General features: G+C 44.7%; 1 protein-coding gene across 7 annotated transcripts in view; it reads right to left on the bottom strand.

Annotated features, from left to right (window-relative positions):
- ESR1 (estrogen receptor 1) overlaps nucleotides 1-12,095 on the bottom strand; it is a 493,708-nt gene that overhangs the window by 246,532 nt on the left and 235,081 nt on the right. For 3 of the 7 annotated variants that reach the window (XM_029224353.1, XM_029224360.1, XM_029224359.1), the window contains exons 1-2: nucleotides 2,609-2,920; nucleotides 79-600 (exon numbers count right to left, since the gene is read on the bottom strand). In XM_029224353.1, the coding sequence (XP_029080186.1) occupies nucleotides 79-530 (452 nt within the window). In that variant the 5' untranslated portion in view covers nucleotides 531-600; nucleotides 2,609-2,920. Of the gene's footprint in view, nucleotides 1-78; nucleotides 601-809; nucleotides 838-2,608; nucleotides 2,921-12,095 lie in introns of those variants that run through there. The other 4 variants (XM_029224354.1, XM_029224355.1, XM_029224357.1 and 1 more) reach the window with 2 other exon arrangements.

Raw genomic sequence — 12,095 nt, 5'->3', positions numbered from 1 at the left:
GCCCCTTGCCCCCCGCTCCCTCCCGCCGCCGGGCGCGCGGCGGCCACCCCGACGTGGCGCGGCGGGCGGCGCGGGTACCTGTAGAAGGCGGGAGGGCCGGCCTCGCGCACCGCATAGCCGCTCGGCTCGTTCTCCAGGTAATAGGGCACCTGTTGGCCGTGGGGATGCAGGAAGGGCGAGAGCTGCGGCGGCGGGTGCAGGAGCACCAGCGGGCTCGGAGACACGCTGTTGAGCGGCGGGAAACCCCCCAGGCCGCTGGCGCCGAACGCGGCCGCCTCGGACCCGGGGCCATAGGCGAGGCCCGACTGGCCGTAGACGGGCGCGGAGGCGGCGGCCGCGGCGTTAAAGTCGTACGCGGCGCCCTCGGGGTAGTTGTACACAGCGGGCTTGCTGCTGTCCACGTACACCTCGCTCAGGGGCCGCTCCAGGGGGATCTTGAGCTGCGGGCGGTTCAGGGGCTCCAGCTCGTTGGCTTGGATCTGGTGCAGCAGGGCCATGCCAGACGCTTTGGTGTGCAGGGTCATGGTCATGGTCAGTGGCCGCGGGCAAGGCGCAAACCGTCTCCCCCCGCGGCAGAGGGCTCAGCAGCCGACCGGCCACCTGGAAGAAGAGCACAGCCCGCGGTTAGAGGCGGCGCAGCGCATGTCCCGCCGCGACGCGAGCTCCGGCCCTGCCCCGGGAGCGGGCCCGTCCGATGGAGCGGGCCGGCCGGATGCGAGCAAGTGCAGCCCGGCGCGAGCGCGCTCCGCCAACTCCCGGGCTCGGGTCTCCAACTTTAAGTACCGGTCTCCCGAGCTCGTATGCATTACAGAGGTGCTGGAAGCCGGCCAGGGGCTGTTGCCTTGCCCTGACGTTGGCTTAAACATCACTCCAGGCGCAGCTCGTTTTGGAGCGATCCCAAAGAGCAGCTTCCCTGAACTTTACTTTACTTGTCGCTGCTCGATAGAGGCTGAATTTCACTGCAGGAGGGCGGGGGAGCCGAGGGGGGATCTCCTAAAGGTGGCCCAGAGAAGACGGGGTTTAAAACAAACTCGGAAGACTAATCCAGGGGCCGGCTTTCTCTAACGTGCTACCTTATGTGCCCCGTGCCAGGCTCCAATCTATCTCTGTTTGTCTCTTACTGTTTGATTCACGCTCCTCGTTGGCTGGAAATATGTAGTGTGTACATAGAATGACCCTGGGGAGGACCACTCTGTAACCGAGATACGGCAGATAGAGTGGGGTATGCGGTTGAATATGCAGACAGCTATATTTAGCAGCTGCCGGGACTGATGGGAGGCATCTGGGGGGAAGGGGGTGGAGATTCAAGGTGTACATATAGGAAGAGCCGCGCTTTGCAGCAGGAGAGCGCTGCCCGACCTCACATCTTCAAAATTCTCCCAAAGTGGTCCCCTCCAGCCACGACCTTCTGAGATTCTCCCAGCCCGACTCGTCTGTTTGTGCTGGACCACAGTACTGTGCTTGCTCCCAATAGGAATTCTAATGTGAATGACGATTTACAAAAACCTTCCGTTAGGCGGACATGGGTCTTCATGCCTTCCACTGATTATGCAACCAAAACTTCAGAAAACTGAATATGAAACGTGACCTTACCATAAAAAAAAATAACTTCAGGTCATTAATCAAATCTTTGGCAATTAGGTTACACTGTTGGTCTAACCAACAAATTTTAAAAGGCAATGATACATTTCTGTTCTTTCATCCTATGATTGGACCTTCTTGGTTCACTTGGACTAGGATATGCAGAATCAAATATCCAGATTGAAAGAGAAATAGAAAAAAGTTTTGTATTGAATTAAAAAGTAAACACGCTCAAGTACATTATATATATATATAACATAATATATACTACTATATACTATATAGTATATAATTGTATATATAAGTATATATTAAAAAGATATGGTCAATATATTGTGCACCTATAATCTTGGACAGTTTATACTTTTTAATAAACTTCCTTTGCCCCAGCCTAATGAACTCTGGTATGACCATCAGATACTTTGCTTTAACTGCTATACCAAACACCTGACAGAATACTTGACAAAATGTTTGTGTCATATAGAAATGACAAGGATGCTGTTACTGACAGTAATATTTTGGGGTATCTTTATACTAATAAGCACACATTTTACCGAATTCTTACAAGAACAGACAGACCATTTGGGGGTAATATGCAGATGCAGCTGATTTAGTATGAAGCCAAAATTGAGCTCAGCAACAGTAACTATAGATTGTAAGCAAAGAAAGGGTTAAAAACACATTAGGTGAATCACAGATATTTCTCTTTATGGCCAGCAACCATTACTTTCCAAAGCAATTTTTTTACAGATGACTTCGTTTCGGTAAATCACACTTTCAATTTTCAAATGTCTTTCTAAAACCCATGCAAAAGCACTTCAGAGGGCTCTTAAAAATCTGAACCTGCCGAATTATATGTAAATTACACAAAGAACCTTACAAGTCCTGAAAGCAGAAGGAGGTGCGCACATAAACCCATGGAAAACAGCAAATCCTCGTCTCCCTGCTAGGATACAGACACTGGCCAGAAAGGTAAGTTGCTTTCTCAAAATGCTAAAGCTACAAAGAGAAATCAAAACAATCCTACCCTGCTGGATCAAGAGCGTCTTTCCAGAAACGTTCCATGGGCTTGTAGAAGTCAAGGGCTGAGACAGTGAGAATGAAGGAAAGAATGTGCTCACATGTGCCTGTGGCTCCGTGTGTGAGCAAGGCAGAGCGTGTGGGGCTGTGTTTGTATGTGGAATGGCAGGGAATCGGGAAGCAGCCAGTAGGCAGGGCACTTGGCAGCCCCTCCCGGCAGGCACAGCAACTGGGCTGCTGCACAGAGATGGATGAATGGCCGTGGGGAGTGAGGAGAAGCTTGCTGTCTGCTCCTGGGGAGAAAGGTGGCACACTCAAGTCAGCATGATTGGGGAGAAGCAAAACTCCAGCCCTTTTTGCTCCTTATACTTCAAGCCTAGGAAGTGCCCCATGTTTTCTGCTGCCATCCTAGGCAAGAAGGGAAAGCAGGCTTGCTGTAAATCATAGGCTTACGCTAAAATAGGATGCCAGTCAAAAGTGCGTAGATATCAAGTTTACAGAATGTGACACGGGCGGTTTTTCCTGAAGAATATAATTTAACAATAAAAGCCTTCTGGGATACACTTGGATCCGACGCCTTGCTGGCCCCAGCCCCCAGTCTCTGAACAGACACACTGTTGCCTTGCCTCTGATTGCACCAGGAAACCAGACTTTGGAATAAATGTTTTGGCATTCTAGGGATGTGTTTCCAACTGAAACATAATATTCCTCCACCTCGTTAACCAAACCCACAAACCTTTCCATGAATAGCTCAGTTGACTGCTTTCTGTAAACATGAAAAGATATATTATTAAAAGCCCAGAATAGGAAGATAAGACAAAGGTGGGTACCTTTGTTGAACTGATTTGAGGCTTTCTGGTTCTAGAGGCATTGATCATGGGGAAAGGGTCTCTCATTTCTCAATGGTGCCCACATGGGTCCACCAGGTTCTCAACTTTTCTCTTGACCATACAGCTAACACACAATAAGAAGGTGCTCCTAGGGGCCCTCACCCAGTGTCTCAGGACATGTGACACCTAGTGGAGCCTTTGTTGCCAGACATTAGTCACTGCCTTGGGTATTAAATGACTCTAATCACAATGCCAGGAGTGGCCAGTCTCTGGCCTGGGACTCTATGCAGTTACCAAGAGATTTATGAGTGACTCTTGAGACCAGTACAAAGAAAGAAGTTAAAAGTTACTTTTTTTTTAAGTTGGAAAAATGTTAATGATGTCATAATGCAAATATATATTTTGTGCTTTGAAAGACCCAAAATATTGCAGTATTGGAGCACAGAACCCTTTGTTGTTGATGGTGGTGAATCCTAACTCCTCCTTTAGGTCAGCCATGGCCACCCACACACTAGGCCAGTCCAGAATAAAACAGGAATGTGCAAGGAAGGGAGGAGAGGGAAGGGAAGGAAGGAATGGGGGAAGGAAGGAGAGGAAAAAAGAAGACAGAACGGAGGGGAGGATGGAGGACAGGGACTTTGCAGATATTCTCCTTGAACATGGGAAGGATAAGGAACCTCATTATCTCTTCATAGACTTTGCCTATTCTGAAGCTAACCATCAAAGTTAATTCAAGATGTCCAATAAAGGCAGTTTTCCTGAACACTTTCTTTCCAGCATTCTCTTTCCTGTTCCTGGTAAGAGCCGTCTCCCAGGCTTAATAAGAGTGGGTGGGAAGGGACACCGCACCTTTTTGCCAATTTTCTTCTAGTGCTTCTGGCAAACAGCCTCACAGTCCTGCCCCCGGCCCCCTCCTCTTCCCTTCCTCCTCTTCTCCATCCTCTCCCTGCTGCACAGACTCACACTCCCCCGCTCTGTGACTTCCTGGCACTTGCAGGTGAACTAGCGTCAAGTCTGTTTCTCTAGCTCCACCCCTGAGTGCATCTCCAGACCCACTTTTCCAGCAGTCTCCTGGGCATTGCTGGCTTCTTCAAAATATGGGTCATCATTCTCTCTCCTCCAGACATGGGGTTCCTCTCAACCCCCCAGTCTGGGAAAAGCATCCCTATCCCTCCAGTCGCCCAGATTAAAGTCTCACAGTCTTCTTTGAGGGCTGTCTTTCCCTTGCCTTCCACACTCCTGACTATTCTAGCTTTGCGATTTCTCCCTCTCCCTGACATTCCTATGGCCCTCCTGCAGCCCCTCGTTACCTTACCTGTTGTAAGAGCCTCGTAGGGACATCTGCCTCCTCCCTCCCCCTCACTTCTTCCTAGATCCTGCTGCCTTTTATTTCCTTGGTGTTTACAGCTTTGAGATCCATTTTCTCATGACCCGGCTCTACTCTTCATCCAGATCATAGCTTCCTCCGACGTTCAGGCCTTCCTCTCTTCCCATAATATCCTGTCTAGTGTACCTCCCCGTGATGTGAGGCCAATGCTTCAGCCAAAAGAAAAAAAAAACTTGACACTCCAAGCACGCAAACCTTTCCTGATGCCATTCCCTCTGCCTACAAGCCCCACTCTGCTGGCTTGTCAGCGGAAAGCCTTTTTGAAAGCCCCCCCCCAAATGCTATCACATCGAAAATGCCTTTATTCCTTATTCAAAGGTAATTTCCTCTCCTTTGAACACCAGTGGTATTTCTCATGCATGTATTGGGTTGCCCAAAAAGTTCGGTCGGGTTTTTCCGTAACAGCTTACAGAAAAACCCAAATGAACGGTTGGGCCAACCCAATATTACATTCATTCTTGAATTCGTTATTTATATATACTTTTATCCCCTCATCCTGCTAAGAAGTTCCTTGAGGACAGGGTCTGCAAAGAGTTATTTGGGTATTTTCTGAGTGCCTAGCCCTGTGCCTGGTCATATGAGATCATCAAATATTGGCTAATTTATTCATCCAGATACTGAAAAGGATAAAATAATATTATATCTATCTGAGTAACCCATCTCTAAAAGCTAACTTTCCAAGTAACGTTCTCCCATTTTCAAACTGTTTTTGCTAGACAATTATCTTGGTATCCTCACACTGACTGAGGCCATAAAGTCACAATTCAAATTCATACAGTCTTGGGGATTAAGCCTGCAATTCTTGGCAGTATGATTCACGAGAGAGCTCTGAATTTTTAGTTCGTAACCAGATAATACTGTGACCAAACAAAGTTTCTTCTCTAGCTCCATTAAAAGCTTTTTACATTTACAAAAACATGATTCCTCCAACAGAAACACGAAAGAAAATAAATGTGGAAATATTTCCAAAGTAGCTTACTCTCCTAGAAATGGTTCCTTCAGTCTGAGACATGGAGCTCCAGCCCTGTTCAACTTGACTATTATTATTTTGATCATAAACGCTCTGTTTGGGAGTTTTCGTTGCACATTTATTTGACACCATCTATTTTTCTCTAAAGTAGAAGAAAAATAACTTCCTTTTAAATTTCCGCCTTTAAAAAAATGTTTCATACTGCTTATTTTAAGGGCTTTTGATTAGCTCCTAGAGTTGTTTTCAACTGACCTTTGATTTTTGTCTTATGAATTAAAATTTGTATGCAGTGAAATGCACGTATCTTATGTGTACAGTTTGACAAGTTTGGATATGCCCATGTGATGACCATCTTAATGAAATCATAGAGTATTTCCACCACTCAAGAAAGTTCCCTTCATGCCTTGTTTTAGATAGCACCTAACCCCTACAGGCAACCACTGTTCTGATTTCTATCATCATAGATTTATTTCACCTCCTGGCGCAAAATGTGGACCACGACCTCTTACATATTGGAGAACATAATATACTGCATTTCCGACCAATAACTAACACTCCAGTGCTGGGCATGCAGCATTGCCAGGGTACACAGGTCAGCAAGATACAGAGCTATCCTTCCTTCAGTCAGACCCCTCTCCCTGGGATCAGCTCCCTCAAGGCCACAGAATTTTACTAACACGCTATTCATGGACCTTTTTCTATAACAGGCTTTACGTGATCAAATGCTATAGAAGCCTGCAAAGATATGAGTCAATGAGGAGCAAAGGAAATCAGGATTCTCTAGCGTGTTCTTAAACAGCCACTCCAAAAGCTAAAATTTTAAAATTGTAATGATTTTTAAGCCAAGAATCAAACCCCAAATCCTTATTCTAATGAAACTCAGCACCTCAGATGCCATTTCCTGTCTTCCTACCCAGAACCTGATGGAGATAGTTTGGATTTTTCGTTGCCAGGCAGAATGGCTACTCTTTATTGTGAATCAATGAGTGATTCAGATTTAATTCTCAAGCTTAATAGAATTTAGTAACTTTCACATTTTTTAGAGAATTGTTTATGTAATTTAACTATATAGCATGTGGCATAAGACAGTTTAGAAAGTACTTTCTCTATAAGTACCATGAGTGGTAAAAGAATTCCAATTATTCCAATTATTATTACCCCGTGTCCCACTCTCTCCCTTTATCTGGTGTTTACTTGAGGAATCTCATTGCCAGCTTAGGGTATTATTTCTCTGTGGAGAGCAATAACCAGATTGTGCCTAAATTCAAGTACTATTAGTACTATTATTCAAATAGTACTCTCTACTGTTAAGGAGGGCCTTTGTACACACACACACACACACACGCATGTGCACACACCTGGTAATTAACCAGGAACCTGGCCCAATTTCAGAACCAGCCTTATTCAAATGGTAAAACAAAACAAAACAAAACAAAAAAAAGGAAATGTGTACATTTTGAGCCTTTTCGGGTCTTTCTTCCTATTTTGACCACACTCATCTGGATAACTGGCTCCCTCAGCACCCAGCACCCTAGGCTAGCCATGCTTACCAGTGTTTGCCCCTTCTCCCAACCCCCTCAGTTATAATCCTACTGTCTCAAGAGAGTGATATATTTATGAACATGCCAAAGAATAACTCATGTATTCAATTCACTCAAAAAATATTGCTTACCTACTGTTTACCAGGGCCATGTCTAAGTGCTGGGCTTTGTCTTGGTTAGCTCAGGCTGCCATAACAAAAGACCATAGACTGGGTTTAAGCCACAGAACAACAGAAATTAATTTTTGCACAGGTCTGATGGCCAGAAATCCAAGATCAGGGTGCCAGCTTGGTCAAGTTCTACTGAGGACTCACTTTCTGGCCTTCTCCCTGTGTTCTCCCACGGTGGGGAGAGCTCTCTATTCTCATAAGGCCACAGTCCTGTTGGATTAGGCCTCCACCCGTGAACTCATTTAATCTTCATTACTTCCTGAAGATCCTATTTCCAGATACAGTCACGTTGGAGGTTAGGGCCTCAACATATGAATTCAGGGAAGATACAGTTAAGTCCACAGTTAAGTCCACCCAAACATAAACAACAAACGTCTCTGCCCTCAGAGAGCTTACTTCTAGAGCTTTAGTATTTAGTCCTACTTTAATGGCCCCTCCTACTCACCCTTGTCCAATAGCATCTCTGCCTCTGTCTGCCCACAGATGTTGGTATTCCTCTAGGTTCAGCCCCTAGGCCCTCTTGTCCCCTCTATACTTCTCCCTCTGGATGATCTCAGCCACTCCCAGGGTTCTAAGATTCATCTGTAGATTGAAGACTTAAAAATAGAAATCTCCAACCAAGAGCTCTCTGCTGGCTAGGAGCCATTTCCAGATACCTCTTAGACATTTTTACTTACATGTTCATTCATTCAATAAATACTTCCTGAGTACCTACTATGCGTTTGCCATTCGAAGCTCAACTTGTTCAAAATTAACTTACCTCTTGCCCAGACCTGTTCCTCCCTCTGTTTCCTATCTCAGGAAATGGCATTGCTGTTCATGTAATCGTGCAAAGCCAGAAAAGGATCCAGCCTTCAGCCTCGACCCTCTTTCTCACTCCCTACATTTGATCTCTCACAAATGTTTTTTACTTTTGTCTCCTTGATCTCTTTTGAGTCTACTCCCTTTTTTCATCGTCATTATTATTTTCAGGCTGCTATCTTCTCTCCCAAGATGTGCCTCCAGCCTTTTTCTTCCCCTATCCATTCTCCATACTATGGGAAGTGTAGTCTCTCTCAAGAGCAAAAGGACTTGAATTATTATTCTCATTTCTCCAGCCTTCTCTCCCACAGGTACTGTGTTCCTGCCATACTGAGTTATTTTCAAGTTCCTCAAACTCTGTGGACTCTGTCTGAATCTAAATATTCATATTTTCAATTCACCTTACCTGGAAACTTCCTCCTATTTCTTTTCATCTGACTTAGTCCTGCCCATCCTTTAAGTCTCCCTTGAGATATCACAGCCACCAGGAAGCCTTCCTTGATATCCTCGATTTTCTTCGGGGCCTGTCTATGAATGCTCCCTAAAAAACCCTGGTTATGGCTCTTATCACGCTGTTGGAATTTCCTGTGTATTTCTCTGTATCCTCCCACTGACCTATAAATTTTTAAAAGGCACACAGGGACTGTCTTTTTCCAAGTCATGAGCCCATCGCTTAGTAGAATGCCTGATGCATAGTTGGCCCAATAAATACTACCTGAATAATGAATGTTTATACCCCTCCCAGATATCACATTTGCATTGTTAACTGAATTCCTCAATAACTTAATTCGAAAGGAGTGAATATAACGGCAAGAACTCAGAACCAGAGCTTAGAGGAGAATTTGGAAGCACATTCATATTTTCTAGAACAACTCAGATTTCTTATCTCAGGCTATTAGAATTAATAGCCCCTTGGGCTTCCCTGGTGGCGCAGTGGTTGAGAGTCCGCCTGCCGATGCAGGGGATGCGGGTTCGTGCCCCGGTCCGGGAGGATCCCACATGCCGCGGAGCAACTAGGCCCGTCCACCACAACTACTGAGCCTGCGCGTCCAGAGCCTGTGCTCCGCAACAGGAGAGGCCACAACAGTGAGAGGCCCGCGTACCGCCAAAAAAAAAAAAAAAGAATTAATAGCCCCTTTATGGGTTGTCAAGCCCAAGTTCTTAATTGTATCCATAAAGAAAGGTCATACTTGCTGAATGTCTAGTCCAGGAGAACTGGACTAGAATCTCAGTCTCCAAGTTTAGGGTTCATCATTCTTTCTACCACACCCCTATTCTCTCCCTGTTGATACCTCATTCTTTCTTCTTTTAGTGTGGGCCATGATCAGTTTAATCAAACTGAGACATAATGTTAATGGCTCAGTGGGCTATTTTTAGAGTCTTCAAATTTTCCAGCTCTGGAAAACACAACAAGACTGCTTCACATTCTCAAGTCACTGGTAAAGAAATGGGGAGAAGGGTTTGGGAACATAAGTTAAAAAGATTGAAACAACTTGTGTTCAGAGAAACAGCTTGCCTTATGAACATGAGGAAATGAATTTTCATGCATTACTCCTGGAAGAGGGTTCATTAAGGTCTGACCTTTATACCTACATCATTCAAATCAAACTTTCTAGCTAAAGGAAAACTTTATATCCTTCCTGTATCTTCTAACTTGTACAGACTTGCAAATATATCTTTAACCCCCAAAATTGCTTTACTGTATTTGACACATTCCAATTTCCAAGAGAATCTAATTTGAAAGATACCTTTCCAGTTTGCTATCATACTCATCACAGGAATTACATTATGATCCACAGGTGCTAGCCTTCCTGAAAACCGTAGCTTCTTAACTGGAAAGATTGTTGGGAATAACATTATAGACACTAGATTCAGAAGAATATAGCGGCACACTTTTGGTTGATTCTCATATAAAAACATTACTTTTCATGACACTTGCCAGCAACTTTTTGTACCATAAATACAAAAAAAAATTCTACAAACTTTTATGCCTTATGCTAATAAATGGCTAAAATGTACAAATTGTCGTTTTTTTCCCCTTTTCTCCACCCTGCCCTTCTTCTCAATTTTCTGTCCTTAATACATCTCTACCTCTTCCTTATGTGCTGTCAAGCCTACCTCTCCTCTGAGGCCAGCCCTAGGCAACAGAGGTCACCCCAATGAGGCCCAGAATTCTAGTCCAAACTCACAGCAGAAAAAAAATATCTGCCAAGGGACTTCCCTGGTGGTCCAGCAGTAAAGAATCCGCCTTCCAAGGCAAGGGACGCGGGTTCGATCCCTGGTCGGGGAACTAAGATCCCACATGCCACAGGACAACTAAGCCTGCGTGCTGCAAACTACAGAGCCCACGCGCCCTGGCGTTCGCTCACCACCACTACAGAGAAGCCCACGCACCGCAAAGAAGAGCCCTCACTGCAATGAAAGATCCCGCATGCCGCAACTAACACCCAACGCAGCCAAAAAATAATAATAATAAAGAAAAAAATGCCTGCCCAGCCACTGTGTTCCCTCTCACATGTGTGATCTCAACTCCCTTGCCTCCCCTTTCAACACTCCTGGTCACAACATTCCTTCAACACAACCTTCTCAGGTCTCGATTTGGGTGGGTTGCCCAGAGTTCAAGTTGTACAACTCTCCACTCTCCCAACCCCCATCCCATCCAAATTCTAGCTTGTTCAAAGTCTTAACTTCAGCCTGCAGTTTATAGGAATATATCTGATTGAACTAATTTCCATGCTCACTTCACATGCAGGTATTTGAATTTTTTAAAAAGGGGAATCTTATTAAACTAAGGAAATCTCTACTTGTAGATTTGCAAAAGGGCCTGGGAGGAAGTATCTGTAGGTAAGGCATAGCCTGTGTTTTTCTTTCTCAAGCTGTCCGAAAATTCCAAACAGGAAGGAGCGCTATCAAACTATCTCTTGATTAACCCCCAGAGTGCCTGAGGGAATTGTTTTTCACATTTCAAGGAGGATGTGTCCTTACCCTAACCAGTGCTGTCTTTGTTCTTGTGTGAGCAATTAATGATCTATAATAAACAAGCCCAAGCAGTGCCTGGGGGCAAAGTTATGGCTTTCATAAGATATGTTCCATAAGTCAAATCAAAGGGACTAATGACTTTCCCAAAGAAAAACTGAAGGTGAGACTATTCCAAATACCTAAAATTTACTTCCTTGCTACATTGAGATGCTAGAGACAGAACATAAAAAGCAATAAAGTCATTTTCGGAGTGAAAGTTTAGGTCTAACAGTCCCATTCCCACTGGTTTTTCTTTCATGCAAAATGTGGTCTCTGACTCTTTCTGACGTGATCATTTAGCTTTTTCAGAATGGGCGTAAGAAAGATTGAACTAAATATAGCTCTTGCTCAAGAATCTGGACATGCTTATCCTTGAAAATAATGCTACATTCATTCAAATGAATGTTTCTCAATCAGCCCAAACTCACCCTTCACTCTATATTTAATATACTTTTCCATCTCTGCCCACCAGACCCGCTTACCATTTTGCATAATCTAGCATTTGATGACTGGACAGTTGCAACTCCAGTTACAAACCCTTCACATTGTTTAAAGGAGTTTTCACAGAAGCTAACCCAGAACCTCATAACTCTGAGACTGCACTTGCTCACGATGGCGGTAATAGCTTTGTGTATATTCTTGGCAATTTCAATATGTGGGGAGGAAAGAGGTTGCCAGAGGGAACCAGATTGCCTTAGCCTTTCTATAAGCCGGTCTGGTAGGGAGGATTATTTCTGTTCACTCTGAGCTAGTGCAGTATGAGCTGATACTCAGTTT

This window comes from Monodon monoceros, unplaced genomic scaffold (assembly GCF_005190385.1).
Source record: "Monodon monoceros isolate NGI ecotype Baffin Bay Population unplaced genomic scaffold, NGI_Narwhal_1 Super_Scaffold_15, whole genome shotgun sequence".
Lineage (NCBI taxonomy): Eukaryota > Metazoa > Chordata > Mammalia > Artiodactyla > Monodontidae > Monodon > Monodon monoceros.
This window is presented reverse-complemented; position numbering and strand designations above follow the sequence as displayed.